General features: G+C 27.8%; 3 protein-coding genes across 4 annotated transcripts in view; 1 reads left to right on the forward strand and 2 right to left on the reverse strand.

The window, feature by feature from the left end:
• On the forward strand, window positions 1-6,549 carry LOC123296334. Its single transcript, XM_044877795.1, has 5 exons — window positions 1-113; window positions 4,256-4,472; window positions 5,166-5,326; window positions 5,423-5,589; window positions 6,342-6,549. Exons 2-5 carry the CDS (start codon window positions 4,274-4,276, stop codon window positions 6,547-6,549), a joined length of 735 nt encoding a protein of 244 aa, XP_044733730.1. The 5' UTR covers window positions 1-113; window positions 4,256-4,273.
• LOC123296592 lies at window positions 1,629-3,169 on the reverse strand. Of its 2 annotated transcripts, none has more exons than XM_044878126.1 (3): window positions 3,115-3,169; window positions 2,693-3,052; window positions 1,629-1,912 (listed from the first exon to the last, which is right to left on the reverse strand). In XM_044878126.1, the coding sequence occupies exons 2-3, from the start codon at window positions 2,925-2,927 to the stop codon at window positions 1,872-1,874; spliced, it is 276 nt and encodes a 91-aa protein (XP_044734061.1). In that variant the 5' UTR covers window positions 2,928-3,052; window positions 3,115-3,169; the 3' UTR covers window positions 1,629-1,871. The 2 variants fall into 2 exon arrangements, with proteins under 2 accessions (XP_044734061.1, XP_044734060.1); XM_044878125.1 differs by having other exon boundaries at window positions 1,631-1,848.
• Window positions 6,550-9,891: 3,342 nt separating the features above from the next.
• Window positions 9,892-23,679, reverse strand: part of LOC123296335 (POU domain, class 6, transcription factor 2) — a 290,731-nt gene continuing 276,943 nt past the window's right edge. Inside the window, exons 7-11 of the mRNA XM_044877797.1 lie at window positions 18,327-18,507; window positions 18,025-18,081; window positions 15,043-15,126; window positions 10,497-10,633; window positions 9,892-10,016 (exon numbers count right to left, since the gene is read on the reverse strand). Of these exons, the coding sequence (XP_044733732.1) occupies window positions 9,892-10,016; window positions 10,497-10,633; window positions 15,043-15,126; window positions 18,025-18,081; window positions 18,327-18,507 (584 nt within the window). The remainder of the gene's footprint in view (window positions 10,017-10,496; window positions 10,634-15,042; window positions 15,127-18,024; window positions 18,082-18,326; window positions 18,508-23,679) is intronic.

Consider the following 23,679-nt stretch of genomic DNA (forward strand, 5'->3'; position numbering starts at 1 on the left):
GCTTGACTAGGTTAGTTAGTGTTCCATCAAAAATGGTTGGAATTTTGAAATTTCGATTGAATTTAATTTTGTTTGTTATGTAACAAGATTGTCAATTGAATTCGTACTTTTAAGTAAGTTTGAAAATCAAGTTTACATTTATAGATTAAGAAATAATTTAAATAAAAGGATCTAGTTCATCTTTTTTAGAGCCAAAAAATTAAACTTATTAAATTTTTGTTGTGTTGTGCTGAAACTCAATGTTGTACAGGGAGGTCCGTCATATTTGGGCAGAGGTACCATAGATAAAATACAGTAGTAGAGGACAGAGGTACTTATTTGAATTTCAACATTACAAAATAAATATATAATTTTGACGTGATTTTTTTTCTGTCGTTGGTACTGTAATATTGTTTTAATTGGTTTTTTAATTTGAGAAAATTAATGCCACAAATTTAATATTTTGTCTCCAGAATTTAAAAAAAATTCAAAATTCTGAATTTGTTATTGAAATATGGTGAGTAACCTGATGGTCTAAATTGAAACTACAGAAAACGGGTCCACTTCAGCTGTAGTAATTAGTACAAATTATTATCGCTAGTTGGCAGGATTTATCTGATTTGAATTTGAATATTTAGATTGGCCTTTAAAAATGATAAGTATAAGTATTGCAAAGTATTTCAGTATTGAAAACGAGTTCATTTCCTGTTTTAATTAGTACGAATTATTATCGTCAGTTGGCAGGGTTGCAACTCCCAGTTATCAATAATCTTCTAATACATAAAGCTCAAAAATTTAAAAGAAAAAAAAATGACTTAAATAAAAGTGACATATTATTTAGTATGTTAAACTAATCTTAAAAAAAAATATGGTTTTCCAATGAAATTCACCTTTATTTGACTTTAAAATGATTCGCTCAGAAAAAAAACTTAATGTCGGAAATGAGTATCTCTCGCCAAATGACAGAACTTTTGTACGAAACATTCCGAAAATAAATGTACTCCACAGAAAAAAAATCAGACTCAATTATGATGGAATACCCCATATGTCATATTTCTAATGTAAATCTGTATTAACGACAACACATTGTGCTATGGGCTGTTTTTGTACGCAATGGGTATTTTTGTTCTTTGATCCTAACACTCACTTATAAATAAATAACACAGAGACGGACTTAAGGACAGTGCGTTGAAATTTTACAATATACAATTTTTTTAACGGAATTTATTTAACTAATAAAAATAATAATCGCCTTTTGATTCTGTCTGTCTTCGCGCGGATGCAAATTTTTTTAAATTATTTATTTTTTTAATTAATTTACGATAATTTATGAAAGTAGAAATTTTTACTTTTTGATCTATAGAAGTTGGAGCAACTATTATCGAAAATATGTATGTGTTACATTCAATATTTTTATTTACAATAATTCCTATTTTAAATGATTAATTAAATGAAAACCCTTTGTCAGGAAAGCCTTTTGTATTTTATACGTATGAGTTAACATAATTAACATATCAAAAATTCAGACTTATTATCTATACATTGCTTGAATGTCCAATCAACCTTAAGATTTCTATTTTAATTAAATGAATTTATTGTTTCACGTGTGTAAATAAAATACAAACTTATTAATGCTTATAATTATATTAAAAATTCATTTTATATAATTGGAGAAAATTTTGTTGTTTGCTTATTTTTATTCCTGAAATGAAATACAAACATTTCCAAAGACTTGTGTTGATGTTGTCTGAATTCCTTAAATCCATTTCCGCCCATGTTCGTTCGTTCATCGGCCCTATTTAGTAGCAGGAGGCGCAATTGGCGGCTCTGGTGCCTTTTTCCATTCTAGTTGTGAGGCATAATGATAACCTAAAATTTAATTTTTGTTTTGTTTATTTCTTTCTCCATTCTAGTCTGGTGCAACAAAAATTACCTAAAATATTAAATTTTCTTATTTTTATTTTAGATTATTTATGTTGTGGAAAATTCATTTTTTTTTTAAATCAACGTTTTTGGAATTTTTAAATTTTGGTTGATATGGTTGCGTTCAGCCGAAATAGGCTTTACTGAGTTTAAGGATGGTACAGGTTTTTAAGATGAGCAGTAGTTCTTCTTATCTTAGTAGCTCATCTTAAAAAAAGATTATCAAATATGGGGTGCCGGTACTAACATTTATTTTTTAACTAGTGTTCAATAAATTAACTGAGGATGTACTAGCCCTTGTAATGTAAGAAATAAGCCAAAGGGTTGCCATCTAAAAATTACGGGATCTCGGGAGATCAAAAGAAAATCGGGAAATAATCTAATTATAGTGACGAATCATAATACTGTGTGATTTTTCAAAATTTGTCAAATTTTTCAGTTATTTAACTTTAAATACTCCGAATTTCAATCGCCAATAACTCGGAAAGTATTGACTTTTCGAAATATACTTGAATGACACATTTTGCTTAAATTTAATCGCTATATCGCCATTTTCAACATTTTTCATACTTTAGAAGGTTGGGTGATTACCACCCCCTGGGCAAAAGCATCACAAGGCACCAATCAACTTTTGATCTAGAGGGTGAACAAAGCTTAATACCAAATTTTCAGGTCAATCGAAGCTATAGAATTTAGAGGTTTAAGCCTCGTTTACTGGACATATTATTGAGGTCTGGCGATTTATGTTGATTTATATTAAGACACAAATGGAATAATTGATTTCACTTACATATTTTAATTCCTATAACTGCAAGGAAAAACACTATAAATGGATCTTTGAGATATCGTTCCACTATTTGACAAAGTGTACGATTACCGCCCCGTTCATTCGCTGGACACGCTCTTCGTCGTCGATTCGGTGGCGGGCAATAGTTTGACCTTGTGTTTCTTGCTGGTTCACAACAACTAAGGTTCTCATCCTGATCGCAGCCATCCGGGGGTTGACAAGATTCAGTTGACGGCATTTAAAAATAGATATGATTAAAAATTATTTACGCAAAAAAAAATTGTTCTATTCCATTTATTTTGAAATATGAAAGTTTTTCTTATCAGGAATAAAATAGGTGAAAAACTTTTCACCTATTAATGGCTAAAAAAAAAATTTGTTAAAAAATTTTAATATTTTAATAATTTTTTTTTTTTATTATTTACATTATTTTATATGATTGAAATAGATGCCAGAATTTACTAAAAATTTTAATTGAATGTGATCAAAATATAAAATCAAAATATATTTTGCTCACATTATTTTGTGGTAATGTTTAAAATATGACATTTTAAAAAACTTGCAGGTCTTACTTTGATCAACTTCGATTTTACAAAATATATTATATTTGTTTCGTATACAAGTTGCCTTTTTAAGTTGACAAGCTTGAAACTCGAAAATTAGTTTTATCGATAAAAATGCTTGAAACAAAAAATGTTGGGTGTTTAGGCGCATATCTTACGCAGGCATTTAAATTGAGTTTTCAAGCTCAATGTTAAGCTGACCCTACTCCATAACTAGTAATCGATAGGTGATTTGAATTAGAAAGTTGTTATTGATTAAAAACATTTTTCCGCAAACCGTACAGTTTAGGCAAAAAAAGACTGACAAGTTTTATCCAAAATTCTTTCGGGTTCAAAAGTTTTTGTTTTTACTTTTTACCCACCTCCGAAGCCAATGGTTATTACCCAGAAATATTGGGTGTATCAGAATAAGTGGTCAATAACTTGAGGGATAACAAGCTACATCAAGCATTTTCAAAGTCAAAACTTTGCCGAATTCGTTTGATTTCCGAAAAATAGTTATTATTTTTTCTATTTCAGTTTTTGCTTTATCTCTGCCGAATTTGACACGATATTAAAAGTTTCTAACGCTAGTGTAACCTATCTTCTAGATTATTGACAATTTATTCTGGTACATTAGAGATAGATTTAAGGAGCCTTTTACCTCCCGTTTGGCTCAGAGCAGAGCGGAAAGTTTTTCAGTGTTGATTATATAAAGAATGAAAATTTCCGATAGAACTGGGCCCCCGAGAATTGCTTGTATAAAATATCGAAAAATTCGTTATTCCATTTTACATGGCCATTCACAATTTGTTTCCGTGATTCTTTATAATATCAGGACCTCATTTCAATTCTTATTATTTTTTTAACAGATTTTTGAGGAGTTAATTTTACTTATGCTTGTCTATTTAAGTATGTATTATTTATTTTTCAACGGGTAATATTTCTCGTTTAAAATAATTGTTGACATTTTCAAATATTTAATCTATAAATTTTTTTTCCCGATTATCAAAATATTTTTTAGACAAAAATATTCTTAAATATGTCTGGCGAATTGTGGCATCGTGATCCAAAAATATTGTATCCAACAGTTTGGCGAGAATTCGAACGACAATCGAAAATAAATAAAGATGTTATACATAAATTTCAAATTCGAGATGCCACTACAGATGATATTCCACAAATTTTACAACATATGCGTGAAAATTTTCTAGTCGATGAACCTTTGTGTAAAATCCTTAGTAAGTGTACATATCCTTTGCGAGAATGAGACATTCCAATTTTAAAGTTTTCTAACGTGCTGCCAAATGACTCCAGATTTTTTTAGGACCCCCCTAGTGGAAAAATATTTGAAGAAAGAATAAGTCTTAGAAAACTCTGAAAAACTCTTAGAAACTCTGAAAAAGTTTTAGGAACTCTGAATACCTCTGAATTTCTCAACCTTTTTGGACTGTTTATTTCAGAGTTATACAGACTAGTCCAACAACGTTGAGAAATTCAGATTTCCTAAGATTTTTCAGAGTTTCTAAGACTTTTTCAGAATTTTCTAAGACAGACTTATTCTTTCTTCAAATCTTTTTTCCACCATTGCCGATCAAAGAAAACTTTTGGAATGAAGTATTTGATCCATAAATCTGGTATATTTTGTAACATAGTTTCGAATAAATACAATGTTTGTCTAAGCGATATCGCAAACTTTTTCCCGATACATTTCTGCCTTAGATTTTGGATAATATATCAGTAACTACTCATAAATTTGTGCATATAAACCCGATTTTTAAAATTTTTGTGCTAAAATTATCGTATAGAAATTTATCGAAATTAGAAACAAATTTTGCTTCGATTTCTGGAGTTATTTATTTGCGTTTTGAAAACCTTAAACTTTTAACATAAATAAAGTTATCTGGAATGAATTAACGCAATAATTTTTTTAGATGCTACCAAAAATGCAGAAATTTTAGAAGCATTTGATAGTTTTTGGATATCGAAAATTAAAGAAAAAACTGCTTTAGTTTGTACATTAGATTGCAATCCAAAATTAGTTGTTGGAGTGAATATTACTTTTGTATCGACTGTAAATTCAACAGTTCCCAGAGTAAGTATATACATAACTTTTTTTTTTTTAATTAAATTCGCTGTTCATTTATATGATTTTTATACCAAAATGTAGTTTTTTTTTTTTCTAATCTAGTTTGAATGCGAAGTTTTACAACATTTTACCGATGTTTTCTCCTACATGGATAAAACTGCAAATATATTTGAAATATTCCAAACTGATAAAATTTTAATTGCTGCTGGATTATCAGTAGATAAAAATTTTCGTGGATATGGCATTGGTGTAGAAATTTTACTGGCTAGGTAAGTCAAAGAATTTATTCTTAAGGCCTGTACGATCACGGTAGGAACTAAAAAATCATGGTCAAATATATGGACTTTCATAAAGTTACGTGTTTATCTTTTTTAACTTTCATTTGAAAAATGTAAATGTGTTTTCCAATTAAGATGACTTCTGAAATTTTGGACATTTTAATTAACTAATTTTTGAAGTAATCAAAAATTAATATTCAGTATTCGCGACTACAAGAAACTATAGGCAATCCTTTAATAGAGATAAGTTGCATGATTTCATTTTTTAAAACTTTACTAAAAATTACTAAGAAAAATTAAAAAAAATTTCATTTAAATTGATTTTTGATGTAATAATAAAATTGAAAATAATTTTTCTAAACTATAAATTCAACACCAATGACGTCAACACATCGCTTTAATAACGCCATCTCCCGAACAAATGATAAAATAAAATACAGAATGATAAATGATTTATTTCTCAACTTGCTTTCACTGTATCAAAGAATACAGAATACATATCAGTATTCTTTGATATTGCTTACACCTTCCTCCTCATTTCATATTTAAACCAGTAGAGATCAGCCCAGTATTTTGGAGTCATGAATTATTTGCCACCATTAAATTGAAGACATAATGTACCCAATGCAGTACATAAACAAACAATTCTGTATTGTGGTAATTAATGTTTTGTTCAATAGAAGTCAGGAGTAAAAGCCTACTATAGTTCTATTACTCTATTTATTTTTTGTATTTTTTTGCAGAAAAGCTTTATGTAAAGCTTTAAATATTTGTGTAACAACTACAGTATTTACAAGTGTAGCTGGACAAATTGTGGCAAAACGCGCTGGTTTTGATCTTTTATTTGAAAAACAATTATCTGAAATTCGACAATGTATTCCAGGGCTTGATTTACCAAATGATATTAGTCATTCAATTGTTATACAATTAATGTTTTTAAAAATTTTGTAATGTATTTTTACAAGTGAATTAAAGTATTGTTTTCAAAATTTAAATTTTTATTCATTATTACCGTTAACGTGGGCTTTTTGCTATTTGTACTACTTTACCAGAAATAAAAACATTATTGGTTGGCTGTATTCTTGATTCAACCGTAAATTTTACTTGAATACGTCTTGGACTAAGAGATAGAGACGTGTTCTGCTCGTGATATGTAGTCCTTCCAATGTTGTTGTCATTATGTAAAGGAGGTGTTATTATATATGTAATTACTATTTTTACAAGCTTTCAGTGAACTTACCGCTTACCATTTCTACAAAGTTTTGAGTGAAGTGTGAAGGTATATGAAATAAAAAAAAAGGGGCAAATAAGAATGATTCAGTTTATTAATTTTTTTTTAGAATTTTACACTTAAAGAGTACGAATGGTTTTACAGTTTGGACATAATAATAATAAATATCTAAACACAATAATTTTTTTTTTTGCATTTTACCAGTAACTGTTCACATGAGTTTTTTTTCTGTTTTTCCTTAAATACAATTACTTTTCCGTTTTTTTTGTTTTTAAAATTTTAAATACACTAAATTTACTTTCTTAAAATTAATTTTTATTTAATAAAAGATTATTTACAGTGTTTTTTTTCTTAATTTTCTTTTTTTTTTTTAAGTATACTGTTGTAATATTTTCTCTATAAAATTTAATAGGAACTTTGGTTTCATTCAGAGTTGGCGAATTTGTTAATCAATTTGTATTGAGTGTATATTCCAAGAAAAGTTTAAAAAAATTATACATATATTTGGTTCTAGCCTTTGCTAAGCACAAGTTCGAACCTTCTATTGAATTTTTTTTAAATATGGTTTGTATGTTTGATAAAAATAAAGTAGTGGCATCTACCTGTGTAAATTGTTATTTGTGATATGTTCGCTCAACTCTTCTTTCTTAACTCTAAGATTTTTTTGAAAAATGTCAAACAAAATACAGATATCACAGATGTCTTTACTTGGCCCAGGATGCTAGCAAGTGTTACAGGATTTTATTTGCTAATTTGGACTAGATTAATTGAAAATATCCTAGAGAAAACTCAAATAATCAAAGTTGGATTAGTTTAGACATCTATGATCTCTTTGAAAATTTCGAAAATAAGAATAAATTAAAAATAAATAACATATCAGTCCTATTTTATAAATTAATGACTATAATAATATGACGTAATTTGGTTGAATTATATTCACCAAATCATTTTTCTTTTTTGCTCTTAAATTCTAAAAATCTAAAATTTTTCATTCGTAACTTATGCCGAAAATTATCCAAAAAGTTTTTTTTTAATAAAAATATGTACACAGAAAAAAAAGAAAATTATTTTTTGTAATTTTTGGAAAATTTTGTTTTGTCTTTTGTTTTTTTTTTTTTTTGTTCAATCACACACTTTGGTCCTTAAATAACAATTTTCTTTTAAATATTTTTGTGGAGTATATTTAGTACGTATACAATTTTTATTCCTGTTAAGCGATATGTATTTTGAATTAACAAAAATATTATTTTATATCTACAGTCTATTCTCTATTTTCGTATACTTGGGAGGGGCGGGGGTCATTTTTTTTTGTTACACAAAACAATAGGAGGGAGGTGGTAAGAAATAGTTCCTCAACAGAATCTATGAAAATGATTGAAATTCATCTCGTAGATAATTTTTTGAAAATGTTAGTGTAGGTAATAGACTAATAGTTCATCATCCATTATCACGTCGGGGTCACAAAATTGTGGGTACCATTTTATGGTTTCCCCGACTTGAATATTTATTGAAATATTCACTTGATATTACATTTGATTGTTTATTTGATTACCATAGCGTGCTACATTATGAACTATTGCCTAGATTACTCTCAAATAGAGACCCATGCGCAAAGGAGGGATTTTGGGGGTTAAAACCCCTACCATTGAGAATCTGTCTGCATAAATTTTGAACTAATAATATAGTCCTGTAAATGCACAAATTTATGAGACGCATTTCCACTGACGAATCAGATACCCATGCATGTTTTGAGCTCGGTACTCTGTGACTTTGCTTATGCTACGAACTAGCTGATTCTACGAAACATATTTTAACTGAAAGAAGAGGAAACTTCGGAGAAGAGTTCAGTAATATCTGCGATGAATAAGATACAGAAGTGCGGAAGCCAAGGAAGTCATAACAGAATCAACGCTTGAATATACAGACTGATTCAGTTGAAGATTATAGATCGAATTTTGAATCATCACAATATTTTATCAAAATTAGCTTGTCTCTTTTTCAATAAAATAAAAATTTTGACCAAAACTCTTGTTCGACTTTTTGAACTAGAATATTCAATTTTGCACGATGATTCCCGTGACTTCTGGGTGGACGAAGTTCAACTTTGGCGAAAATGCATTGTCGGTCGAGATGCCAAAATACCACTCTAAGCACTCGATATTTGCAATGAAGATACATTTCCGAATGTCTACTAAATCCTTCATGTTCTGACAGTCTGTGACAAGAGCGATGAATACTCCTTTTCAACTCTGCGTCGCGTCGTCTCAAAACATACCTTTTTCTCTACCTCGCAGAATTCATTTATTGAAAAACAGTGACTGGATATTACATTTTGACCAAATTAAATGTTCTCTTACTCGAAAAAAAATTATTGTTTTCTTGACTTAACATGACCAAACATGGCGACCAAAAGTTTGAACCACTCTCTTTGATAATTCCTGCGCACGGGCCTTCTAAATAATACCGAACAAAATTTTTGGATTAAATTTTATTCCATTTTTCATATATATGATATTCTGAATACACAGTATTTATTGGAAAATATCTTTTTTGGATGTTTTTAATCAGAATATCATTTTGCACCTTTTCGGAGAAGTGTTTCTCCAAAAAAATTTGTCCGACATTCCTTGCAGTTTAGTTTTTATTTGACGTGTATAGATATCGTTTTTTTTTATTTCACTTATAAATTAATTAGAAAGTATCACCAGTAGTTGAATAAAAAAATTTACAATTTCTTTTATGGCATCATCTTGTGTTTATGGCACCTTAAAAGATTGCATAGAATGGAAACAAACCATCACTTATCTGTACATGTGTGGCATCTATGAAGTCAGAATTCAAACTAAATGTTAAAACTAAGTTTGACTTCCATTTCTATCAAATCTTTTTTGTTTTTTAACTGACTATTTAGATCACGTATTCAAGAAGCGTTCACATCCCATTTTATGAGTATTTTTTTAGTTTATTTTTTATTGCATTCGATTTAAAAGTTTTTTAAACTTGAACTTTGGTAAATTTTAAAAACAATTTTTTAAAAGAGTTTTTTTAAAAATTTTATTTGTTTAAACCATGCCTTTCGACATCATTCGCACTGTATTTTTTAACGCTTGTCTTTTATTACAAAACCATATTCGTATCACTTCACGTTCGTAGCCTAATTGATGTGCTAATCCAGTGATTTCGGTACCTAAACATAACGAAAAGTACATTAAAAAATTTAGTCAAGACACAAAAAAAAACATTCTGGGTGTCAAATTTGACACACGACTGGAGTTTACTTCTTTAGTGTTGTATAGTTCGCTATCAGTTTCAAACAATAGATGCTTTGTCTGTTATACGCACTATGTAGTATTTATACAAAGTTGTCTTGACATTCTAAATAAGTTCTTAAAGACGAACGAAAAAGCTCTTAAGAAAATTTCGGCCGGAAGCCTAATTTATTAGATAATTAACCAAATCAATTAATAAATTTATCCAATGATAGAGCACTTAGAAATAGAAGGATGTCTTTATCGTAACTGAGTGGGATTTGGTTAAAATTAAAAAAACTTAAGTAGATAAATGCAACGTTAAAGATAACAATAATAAGACAACAATTATTGCTGTCTTTATCGTTGCATTTCAAGAAGTATAAATTAAAAAATATAAAAATAAGCTGGTTTATTACCTGATGGATGAGTATTTCGTTCGAAATGTGCATTTAATAATTCTAACGCTTGTGGTGTGAATGATGTTCGCCGTTTTCGTTTCTTCGATGGTTCCACACCAATGAAATCCGTTAAATGATTTTGTCCACTTTTGTATCTAGAATACAAAGCACTTCTTTTATTCATAATGAGATAATTCATTTATTATTTATATTTTTTGGGAATTAATTTAAGTTTTGAATTATAATAAAACATATTATTTAGGTTGTTACAGTCGATTCATAAAATTCGTAGTAAATTCGTAATTTTTCTCGTCTGTACTCAATTTTTTGCTTAAACTTGATGGAATCTATTTCTTACGTTCGAATATTATTCGTAAATCATTAGTTAGTTAGTGGTGCAAATGTTTCTATTTGTTAATAAACAATAAATTGTCAAGTAAACAAAACGGTCCATATAAAGTTGACTTGAAAAAAAAATCAATAAATAGGCAACTTGTATTACGTATATGTTTATACATTGATTCGAGTTTTTCGATTATTTGACAAACAGTCAGTCATAAAAAATACAATCTTATACATGTATAACATTGGCGTAATACAAGTTGCCCATTTATTAATTTTTTAAGTAAACTTTTACATAATTTCTTTTAATTAACAATTTACTGTTTCTTAAGGATGTATGAGCATGGTAGTGGGGGCACAAATTTAAAAATAGATATTTTCAATTTTGATGATAAATTTATATTATTACTTGACGATATAAGACGAAAAGTAAGAATAAAATTTTTCGATATCTGGCTTAATTTTCAAAATATCGAAAATTGAAAATTTTGTTTAATTATTTAGCTTTCGATATTTCGAAAACCAAGACACATATCGAAAAATTTTATTCTTATTTTTCGTCTACATTCATGAAGTTATAACAAAATTCATCATCAAAGTTGAAAATAAGATAAAAATAATTTCAACCCTTAATCTACCCTGCTCTTACATCCCTTATATGGACGGTGACACTTAGTTTTTTTCTTTTCTAATTCATTGCTAATATGTTTACTTTCTATTAAAAAGTTTTTTTTAAATTTGTTTTCATTCATTCCAAATGAAAATTATCAAAAACTTCCAAAATATGTCGTTTTTTTGAGATTCCTCCATAAGAGCCAATGTATTTTATATCGATTTTTAATGACTTTTTTCTTAAAAATTTGCACGGTTACCTAAGCTGAAATTTTAACCACATATTCTTTGAGTAAAAGACTACCTACAAACAAATTTTGAGTCTTTAAATCAAACATTGTTGTCATGCTCATACATCCTTAACAAATAGAAATATTTGTGCAACTAAGAAACACAACCCACCAGGTTTTAGTAAAAATTGAGCAGCTTATTTCATTTTCCTTAATCTATTATATTTTTGACTGTACTACTATTAAAAATTGTATGCAAAAATAAATGAGTTTAATGTTAATTATTTAATATTCTTCATGTTTTGATATAAATATGTTATGCATTTTTAATAGATATTTTTTTTATTCTTAATAAATTATGATTATATTCAAAGGTATATATTTATACAGGGGGTTTAAGAAAAGCACGCCATCACGAGTTTATATGTCTTATTTTTTTTGTTAAATGGTACGAATGGTTTCGTTAAATGGTAAGAGCTTAAAAATCGAATACCCAATTGTTGCTGAAAACGCAGCAACAATAGTGTATTCTACTATGTTTCAATAAGTTACACATAATAATATATTTCGGCAAAATAAACACGCTTTCTTGCCATAAAATTAAATTAAATTTTAAACCTTAGAATTTTAAAACAAAATTATAATATTTAAGTATATTTCTACATAAATTTTAATTTTTATCAATTTCATATTTTGTTTTTCACTAAGCACAAATACCCTATTATTTTAGATTTTAAAAGCTTTAATTTAGTTTCATTTGTCTGTTGTTTGTAATCAAATCTTACATAAATCTTCCCGGTTTCCCACTTTTCGGTTTCCGATTTCCGTGATGGTAATGATTTTTTATGGTATGAATCAATTTTTCTATCGCGACCACTATATTTGATATACATACGTTTTTTAGTTTTTAATAAAAAAATTTTAACAAAAAATACTTTTTTAGAGACAAAATTTAATTGTACAAAAAAGTAGCAAATAATTTTTCTTATGAGTCACTCATATTTGTAAAAACTTGAGGCGCTCCGAATTTTCTTTGATATTTTCCATTGTCTTTAATATTTACAAATAGTCACGTATGAATTAAGAAAAATTATTTTCTCCTTTTAAGTAAAATAAAAGCTTCTCCCAAAAAAAATTTTTTTATTGAATTTTTTTTATATTGTTAAGTTATTATCTATGAACCCCTTTATCTCGATAATAAGTGGGGACGGTAGAAGCATACTGATCCAAGTAAAATTTTTATATTTGTAAGAAAATAAAGAAAATGTGTTTTTCAAATTGTAAGAAAATTAATTAAGCGTAAGTATTGTAGGAATAAAAGGAAAAATATATGCGATTAAATTATTTTCATTTAATTAATTCTTGGTTTTGGATTTCTCGAAGAAAATGATGCCAAAAGGTACTTCTTTCAGTGTGACATGGAATAATAGGGGATTGTACTAAATTTTTCTCTTTATTACTTCAGGCGAAGAATTCTCACAGGACGTGCAGAAAAATGAAGTTGGCAAGATATGAACGTTTAAAATTAAAAATTAAACAAAGAGGAAGATACTCACTAGTGACGTCATACTCACTAGTGACTTCTTCGTTTTTTAATCAATTTTAATTTCACTTTCAAATCTTGTTATGGTATCAAGTCTAGTTTTACATTTTTAAGGATAATATGACCAATTCAACACCATAATTATCCCCTATTATGAAAGGAAAATGATACTTGGATTACTATAGTTTGAGACATATATGTATCTATAGAGAAAACATATACCTAAAATAGTGGCGTGCAATTCTGAAACACTCTATAAATATTATGCTTTATTAATTAAAAATATTAATAATAATACTAAAAAATTAATTAGTTTTTAACTAATAAATCATCTTTAGTAATTTTAATATTTAATATAATAATAATATAATATATATATATATATATATATATATATATATATATATAGATATATAATATATAATATATAATTATAATTTATAATATTAATAAAAAATAAAAATCAAATATTGAACTGAGAGAACCAACTCAACTTGGGTTTGGATGTTTTAACATTCAATCTATAATACAATGTTTTTATTAAGTTTTATTTATAATATCTCCAGTGATTTCATATTGTATTATATAGAGGAAAGTTGTCTAGGCCGTGTCGCTAGCTAGATCGGTACAGGGTAATTTCTAAAGAGAAAACTTCTTCAACCGGAATTCTCTGCTGGTGGATCAGTGGTATAGTCGCTAAATTGCTATAAAAAAAACTGCGTTCGAAACCCAATCCAGTCAAATTAAAATTAAAAAACGTTTTTAATTTATAATGTAATTAATTAAAAAATTAAAAGAAAAACACAGTTATTCCAAAGTTTTAAGTTTTCACTTCTGTTGATAGTCTCCATGACTGACCAACTTTTGGCTAGTTCTTCTATTATTAACTTTTTAGTTTTTAGTGCAATAAAGTGTGCTTGCTGTTTTTTCATTCTTATCTAATAAATTGCAGTTAGGGATGACAAAGGAGCAGTTGCCCACCGGGATTAAGAACTAGGGCACGAAACTTTTTCTTTTTTTTCCCTATACTTTTGCAACAGTGTTTTCAGACTTCTTAAATTCGTTCTTAAACAAAACTATGATAGTCCAGTAAAATGAAGATTTAAAAAAGTATAAATATGTTAAAAAATATTAAATTATTTTAAGGGGGTAGAAAAACATACGAAGATATGAAAAAAATGTATAAATATCAAAATTTTCTATAAAAACATTTCTGATCACTTTTAACGTATTTACAATAGAAACCGAGATATTTGCAATAAACAAATCTAATTTATAGCTCAGCCGCATAAAATATGGAAAAAATTTCCCCCGGTAAATCGGAAAACCCCCTCTAAATTACGTTTTTCAGTTGTATACATGTTAGAAATTGGTAGAAATGTTTTCTATTGGAAATACGTCAAAAGTGATTAGAAATGATTTTATAGAAAATTTTGATATCAACATTTTTATGAAAATTTTGTATCATACCTTCGTTTGTTTTCGAGATTTTCAAAAAAGTGATTTTGGCGGTAGTTTTTAATGATTTTCTACCACCTAAGTAGAATTCAATATTAAATGTAAACATCAAATTTATGTCAAAACGAACTTATATTCAAAAATGCAGGCTTTCGTATTGATGGTAGTTTAAATCTTCTGGTGGTTTAAATTTTATTAGTCTATGAAAACACTTTGTACATATGAATAAATAGAACTTAAAAAAAGACCATAGTATTATGGGTATGGTATATTTATTATATGATATGATATGCAAATGAGTATGAAAAAGTTAATTAAGTCTAACTTAAACTAAAGAGTATAAAATATATAAAGTATTATAATTAAAATAAATACCAACCTTTCTTCAGCCTCTTTCATCCACCGTTCTAAAACTGGTTTAATTTTCTGTGCGCTCTTAGGCGTAATATCAAGTTTTTCAAACCTGCCAAAATACCAATTTTATTTTATTTTATATTATATTTATATATTATAATATTATAATACTTATTTTATAGATTACATATATTAAAAATATATATTTATATTTATTTATTGTATATTAAAAGAATGTTTTTATTTATATAACAACCAGTAGTAATCAATAATTTTATTCAATATATTAAATTATATGAAAATATATTGGGTGAACAAATAAAAAAGGATTGTTTTTATCGCACGAGTTAAGCTTGAAAACATTTAGTTATTTTTTAAAAGAAAAGTTCAATATGATTTTCATCAAATCTTGATAGGAAAAAGATTCATCAGGTTCTATCGACAGAAATCAAATTAATTCTTGTCAAAATAGGGGCCGAAATATAAATTTTTTATTGAATCATAGTGATGTTTACGAAAAAATGTTTCAAACAAAGTTGTTTATTTTTTTATAAGAACCATTTTTTTTATATAGTAACCTATTGTTCTACGGATTCAAGACCCAACTGACTTATGTTTCTCATTTACAAACTCAACCTCACTTTTTACGTCCTGGACACAACCGGACAACTTGAAATGAATTTTGTGAACACATATACTAAAATTTTGTTCGTAGCATAAATTTTTTTAAGCGTTTCAAACTTGAGACTAAACTTAGTATACCTTAGTAAATATTTCATACAGTGTGTCGCATTTAAGATGAAGACACCCTCATATTTTCGTTATTTATAGGAATATTGATTTGAAATTTTGCACAGTCATACAGGGTGATGGGTCACATTTTTTAAGATAATTAAACGAAATCCGAACTTTAAACTGTGCAAAATTTCAAACCGATATTCCTATAAATAACGAAAATATGTGAGTGTCTTCATCCTAAATGCGACACACTGTATATATTTGGTATAATAATACGTTTTCTTGGCATCCTGTATCTGATGTATATTTATTTATTGGTTCGTTACTTGATTAACTTTTAATTAACTAAGTTGAGTAGCTTGGTAGCTTCTCGTAGCTAATATAATCAAGCTACAAGCAACACATTCGATACATATATTTATATTTATTACACTGGTTGATATATTTGTATGTTTATTTGTAGGTATCTACATAATCCACAAATATTCTTTCTGGCTGCATATAATTATAATTTATTTTAAGTACATTTCAAATGATTTTTACGTCATCTTTTGAATTATTCAAGAATCATGAATATGTTGAATATTGAGTTTTCTATTTTGAGTTAAATTAGAACATTTTCTTTTTAAATTTAAACAACACTGGTGGCTCTGTGGTTACAAGATTAGGAAAATCGACAATTATCGGATTGAAAAAAAAAAATTATGATGGTGGGAAGATTCGAAAAATTTTTGTAACTTCCCAAAAAATGCGGCGATATGAATAATTAGTGTTGGTCAAGTCTTATTTTAATTTAAAAGATATGTATCTAAATCAAATGTAAATAATTTTTCGAAATTTAATTTTTGTCTCAATCTTACTGCTACCAAAGATAAAATTTGCAAATTTTAAATAAACCAAGAGAATAATCGAAATGTTTATGAAGAGCATCTTTTTTGTAGTAAACAGTTCATCTAAATTCCATTATTAAAATCATTTATTTTCATAGGCGTCTAAAATTTGGGAGATTTTAACTACTAAAACCCCTACATTTTACGGCCATGAATTAATATTACTTATAAGGATTATATGAGTTGTTTTGTATAAAAAAAGTGTCAAAATCGCGCTATCCGTTCCAAAGTTATGGAAGAAAAATGTTTTCAAAATTGCAACTTCCAGACCATATAGCGCAAAACTTTCACTAGGGCATGTTTAGCTAAATCAACTCATTTTGAGTTAAGCTATATTTGGTAGAGCACTGTAAAGACCATTGAGGGGCACTCTATATATTGAACGGCGTCTTGGTTACCCAATACAGTAATTATCTCTGTTCAAATCAAGATTTTACTTAAACAACGGGGCATTCAAATTCTACCATACCGATTGTAAGCTATCTTGTTAGCCATATAAAATATATGAAGTAAGAAGAGATTTTATGAACGTTTTTATGTATAAAACAAAGAAGGAATGTTTACTGTGTGTTATGGTAATGTTTTACTGTATGTGATTGGTATTGTATGGATACAACTTCAAGTGACGAGTCTAATCGACTGAGTTCATGTATACACATATACAATTCTTCTTTGTTTTATACATAAGAACATCCGTAAGAACTCTTCTTATTTCATATATTATAAATGGATAACAATATGGTTTACAAACAGTATATTGTCAATAATATTGATCGTTTAAGGCTGTTCTTAGATATGACGTAAAAATCATTTTAAACAAAATAAACTATTTTCTACATAATTAATACAATAAAAATTAAAAGGAGCACTCTTTCTTATTCAAATAACCAATTTCAAATTGATAAAATTAAAATGAAATTTAAATGAGATACAACAAAAATTTAAATTTCTTATCAATAAAATATTGAAATTCAATAACAACAACCATAAAATTAAAAAAAAAAAAAACGAAAAACAAAAACAAAAGAAGGATAAATGCCAGGACATTGCCATCCAGATATTTTATAATTAAAACGAATTGTTTAAAAGTATTTAATTTATTAAAAAAAACCGAATTTTTGTTAAAACAAAACGATCTGTTTTAACTATTTCACTAGTGTTTTGAATTCAAAAGTAAATATAGTTAAAACGTTATTATTTGTACGCCAATGCCCTGGCCTGGCTGTTTAAATACAAAAAAAATCAAAGATTAGTAATGAAAAGTGCTCCATTTTAAAATTTTAAAACAAAACGAAAAACTAACTAAGAAAGAAACTTATGTGGTTAGAAATAATGAGAGAAAAGAAAAATTCAAAAAAAAAACAAAATTTCACACGTACATTGCTTGTTGTTGCGAAGACAACTGCGCGGCGCAGTACATCTGGGTTGCCAGGGCACTGGAGACAAAATTACACAAAAAATTAATTTCTATTCTATTTCCATTGGCGTAATTAGGGGTTGGGAAGGGGAGTGAAAATTTTAAATAACCAATGTCCTGGCGTAAATTATCGTATGGACGAGCGTTTTTTTTTCTATGTTCAGATGTTTGTGAAAATTTATAATCACGTCAGGAGCATGTATTTTGTGGAAATATTGAAGAGAAAATTGTTTTGAGAAAAAATGAATGAAAATAAAACTTTACCTGCATATTGCACTTTGACTGTATGCGGGTCCTTCGGTTATGCTGAGTGCTTGACCCACTTGTGTTTGTGTTAGACCTAATGACAAACGACGTAATTTAAATGCTTTAGCGAATTCTTTGATTTCATCCAAATTGATGCCATCCACAACGTTACTGCTGGTTTGATTGATCGTTGGTTGATCTGAGGAAAGAAAATTTTATTTTAATAGGGTGTTAACGTTTTTCATTTTAAATCTACCCAGATTCTCTTTTCAGGAATTGAAAAGACAAGAGAATATCGTTTTTCACCAACTTTTCCTTTCTGTTTTTTTGGCAAAGATACGTGAGATTCCTTTATAATTTTGCAAGGGTAAAAAATTCAGTAAAACTCTAAAAATATGTACCGCTACAAAATAACTCATTTTTTTTCTTGCGGAAAATGATAGCTCAAAATCCCTTTATCACAATAAATATAGTTATAAGACCTTTTGCGTGGCATAATTTTGAATTATTTCTTTTTAAAATTTCTCACAAACTCAAAAACTCACAATAATGTTAATTGTAGAAAAATTAATCGGTGATTGAGCTTCAAAAAAGTGTTCATCATGAAGAAATTTTATCATAGATTCTGTTTATGCGAGAAAAAAAATTCATTACTTTATGGCGGTTTCCAAAAAGAAAACGTAACAAAATTGGTTTTTGACGCTTTTACGATATTTTTAGAGCATTTTATTACATTTACATCATACAAATTGCTTAGTTCACTGCACAACAGCCGGACTACATTAAGAGTGTATTGTAAAATTGTAGTGTACTAATCGATCAACTTTAAAGACAATAAATTAAATATTTGCTTAGAATCAATAAAATAGCTACATTTTATTTTTTGATTGTGTATTACTAATATGCAATAAAATAAATACATAACGTATGTACGTTATTAATATAATTAAGTAATTATCAAATAATATAATAACCGCTTGTCTATTTAATAACAAACAGTAGTTACAGATACAAAGACAGATAGATGCACAGATACACTCATATAGATACATTATTAGATACAAAAATGAATTTTATTGTTAGTAATTAGTAATTACTTATAAAGTATAATAATAAATTGAAATGTTCTAGTTTTAATAAATATGACGATAGCTTTTATTAAAAAGGTTAGTTATTACTTTTATTGAAATAAGAAAATATCATTTCATATTAAGGGGTAATGAGTATGGCTTTAAGATGTCAGTTCAGTAAGTTTCTGCTTAAAGACGTTCGCAAAAAAAAAATTAAGGTATGAAAATATTTGGAATATGGAAAAATTGATTCTATTGGAATATGGGAAAATTGGACGAAAATTAAGAGTTATGATATTACTTATTATGACATTTGATCTACCCCCTCCCCGCCACCCTTTATAATATGAGACTTTAGAATACAGTTTGGACGATAAATAATTAGCTTGCCATTTTTGTGCCATGAAGTGGAATTTTCGATAAAAAATGACGCAATAATGTTCGGAATACGTGATAGAAACAGTGTAATCTATCAACGGATTCGTATTCAGCGACCAAAAATATCTAATAGATGACAATTTCAAGTCAAAATATGTATTTCCTAAAAAATTTTGTGCTAATTTTGCATCCCGCTGGGTGCTCTTTGTCCGCCTTTGACTAGGTTAAGTTGGCTGAATGTTCTTTGGAGTCCTTATTGGCTGGACATTTATTAAACCATTATTTAAGTAATTAATATCTTTTTAATTACTGACGTCATAGTATGTGAGTTGTCCAAAGAGGTTATATATAATGTTATTAATTCTATGGGCTTGTCAGACTTGTTCACATACTGTATGGTATTAATTACTTATATTTTGTATCATATTACCATGGATATATACTATAATTACTATATACGTGGGTATTACACCTATAGTAAACAGTACATTGAACTGTCACAAATTGACAGATCAAATATTAATACGTCATCAAAAGAGAGCGTCATCAAAAGAACTGCGTTTAAACATCTCAAAATTATTCTCTATTTTAAATATTTTTTTACACTTTGTAAACAGCTAAATTATTAAATTATGATACGATTTTCGATTTTTATTTTCAAGATGAAATCAATGGCTTGATATCACAAAGTTAGTAACTATATATACCTCACATAGTTACTAAACTATATAAGTAACTATATATTATTATTCTAGTATACATTTGTTCTTGAGTCTTATAATGTATATATATATATAGTATATGGTAGTATTAATATAATTACAAATTACAAACAATTAAAAGTAACAATTAGCCAATAATTAGATCAATTACGCAAACAATAGGCATAATTAAGTGTAATTACTTATTAGACAGACATTATACATTATACATTATATATATATTACGTATATATTGTATTGTATTATATTATTATGGTCTAGTTGAATACGGGATGATTAGTTTGAAATATCCATTTTATTTGTTAGGTTTTATAAGAAAGTAGACAAAAGGTTAAAATGAGCGATTGATTTCGTAAAACGAAATAAGTAAATTTTGTATGAAAACATACAAAAAAGTAGATACTGTGACGTTCACATACAGGGTTCACCAACGAGCTTTTTATAGCTAATAGCTCGTTCTGTTGTTAACCAATCAAAAAATAAAACAAAAGTTGAAGAATTTGATGAGGTACAACATGTTCTGACATCAGATTGGACCTAGTTCTTCGTGTTGCTTTAATATTGGTACAGTGAAAGATGCTGCAAAAATCGGCTAATAAAAGAAAATGAAAGAAACCGCTCGCATTTTGTTAAAACCTTAAGGAATGTGCTTTTTAAATATAAAATATCATTAGTAACGCATCAGTTAGCGGCGCAAATGTTTCTATTTGTTAATAAATAATAAAATTGTTAATTCAATGAAACGGTTAATGATAAAGTTGACTTATAAAATTAATAAGTAGGCAACTAGAATAACGTAAATGTTAAGTGTTTGTCAAACAATCGAAAACTTTTATACATGTATAACGTAAACGTAGTTCAAGTTGCCTATTAATTAATTTTGTAAGTCAACTTTAATATTAATTGTTTCATTGAATTATGAATTTATTGATTATTAGCAAATAGATTTGCGCCACTAACTTATGCGTTACTAATGATTTTTTACCAAAAAATTATTTTCCAATTACCCAAGAAACACATTTCATGTGGTTTTAGCAAAATGCGAGCGGTTTCTTTCATTTTCGTTTATTTATTGTAACATCTTTAACTGTAATATAATAAATTTAGATCATAAAAGGTAAGAGAGAGAATAACACCTTAAAAAGTTGATTCTAATAAAAAACTAAAATTTTTTTATTTGAAACATTTTTTCGAAAATTTTAAGCTTTCGGAAGAAATCTTACTTAAAAATATGGCATTATTTCATTTAATCGAAAAAATTACGCTAATTTTAGAAAAATTTTTTATATTGAAATTATCAAGGACAAATAAAGGTCATTCCTCTGCATTAATAAGTAGTCTGTAATTTTAAGCCCAGGTAAATTTTCAAAATCATTTGATGTTCAAGGACAACTCACTTTTGAACTAGAATTTCAGGTCAATGTCATTTGAAATTTTGGCTAAAACATTTTTCTGTAGCTAATATATTTTCTTTCGATTTAAATGAAATAATGATTTATAGGTAAGTTGAATTTCCTTCGAAAGGTAATCATTTTTTAAAACATATTTTTAAAAAAAAGTTAGGTTTTTTATCAGGATCAACTTTCTAATTTAATACTCTGGTCAATGAGTTCAAATTGGTGAAATATAGAAATATTGTTCTCAAAAATACGTCCGATAGCTCGTAGAAAAATGTGCTAGAAGCGTTTTTCAGCACAGAAAAAATTGCAAAAGTTATAAACAATTGAAGATGAAAAAAAATGTTGAAAATGGGTCTGTTTGCGTCATTTTAAGACTGTTGTAGTACCGACATAAATGAGTATCTCACCCTAGTGTTAAATATTAATTAAAAAATTTGAAAAAATTATGGTGGATTCTCTACTTTAAAGAATTTATTACCGTTGGAAATTTATCTTGAAGTTAATTTTTCAACAAGTAAACGATTGCTGATACAAGTGCATCCCCTTGTATACCTCCCCCCTCCCGACGCAACTGTTAACATTTAGGGTAGTAGTGAAGGGTTAAATAAATGAATTAAAAATTATATGTGTGTGCATATGAAATTAAAACCCTGTAATTAGCTGCTCTAGTATGAATATATAATACTTTATTCACTCATAGAATTAAGAAATGATAATTTTATAGTTTTAATAATATCATATAGAAACAAAACAACTTGATAATGGAGACTGCCTTACAGACAGACAGACAGACAGACTACGGACAAACTAATAGTTGTTAGCTCTTCAATCAACTTAATTATATATAATTAACATAATGACTCCATTTTGTTATTATTAACGGTGACTTACAAACATTATACAAAATAATTATAACGAGAAACGACTAACTCTGTATGTAGTCTCGGAAATGAAGCACTGAAATTCAAAAATTTGAACAGTAAGACGAATTTGAATGCGGTTTTGTGCATTCGATTCGTTAGAGCGTCAGGAAATTTTATGACCTAAATAAAAATTTAACAGAAGTTTAAAATATGCAATTTGCATAAATAATATGCATTTTTTATTTGCATTTTACGCTGAACACGTATATCGCGTCAGAATTGGCCTTGGAGGTGCATTGTGCCCAGGATGAACGCTATCCCCATTGTCTGGAGTTTTCGGGAAATTCGTTATATAATCAGCCCAAACTCGTTACTCGAGGGTTTTTGGGGTCACTGAACACGAATATCACGACAGTATTGGTCTTCGAGGTACCCGGTGCCTTGAGTACCAAGTACCTGGTATCCGTTTCTGTCGCGATATTGGTTTTCAGCGGCTACAAAAACCCCCGAGTAATAAGTTTCATTGGAATCATTTTCATCGAATTGTGAATTTAGTATATTTATAGTTAATTTAAAATGCAATTATTTATGCAAATTGCATATTTTTAATTTCTTATAAATTAATTCAGGTCACAAAATTTCCGAACGCACTAACGAATCGAATACAGAAAATCACAATCAAATCCGTCTAACTGTTCAAACTTCAGTGCTTCGTTTCCGCAACTATGTACGACTTACACACTAACTCAAGAGCATTTGCAACACAAATTAATTATTTAAAAATATCTACTGTTTTTTTTTTGTACTGTTTGAAAAATAGTTTTTTATTCTAGAATATTCTAATTATTGGATATTATGAGGGGCGAAGTTTCTTGACTATTTAATGAAAATGTCGAGATAATGTAATAATTATTTTAAAATCGATTAACAGTTCTTGA

The sequence above is a fragment of the Chrysoperla carnea genome, chromosome 3 (genome assembly GCF_905475395.1).
Source record: "Chrysoperla carnea chromosome 3, inChrCarn1.1, whole genome shotgun sequence".
NCBI classification, from domain to species: Eukaryota; Metazoa; Arthropoda; class Insecta; order Neuroptera; family Chrysopidae; genus Chrysoperla; species Chrysoperla carnea.

Excerpts from the sequence above, each read along its gene's own strand:
- LOC123296592 (XM_044878125.1), bottom strand. The coding sequence starts at position 2,927 with ATGCCGTCAACTGAATCTTGTCAACCCCCGGATGGCTGCGATCAGGAT. Across the intron at positions 1,849-2,692 it reads AGTTATAGGAATTAAAATAT|GTTATCATTATGCCTCACAA; the intron begins GTAAGTGAAATC and ends ATTAAATTTTAG.
- LOC123296334 (XM_044877795.1), top strand. The coding sequence starts at position 4,274 with ATGTCTGGCGAATTGTGGCATCGTGATCCAAAAATATTGTATCCAACA. Across the intron at positions 5,327-5,422 it reads TAAATTCAACAGTTCCCAGA|TTTGAATGCGAAGTTTTACA; the intron begins GTAAGTATATAC and ends TTTCTAATCTAG. Across the intron at positions 5,590-6,341 it reads GTAGAAATTTTACTGGCTAG|AAAAGCTTTATGTAAAGCTT; the intron begins GTAAGTCAAAGA and ends ATTTTTTTGCAG.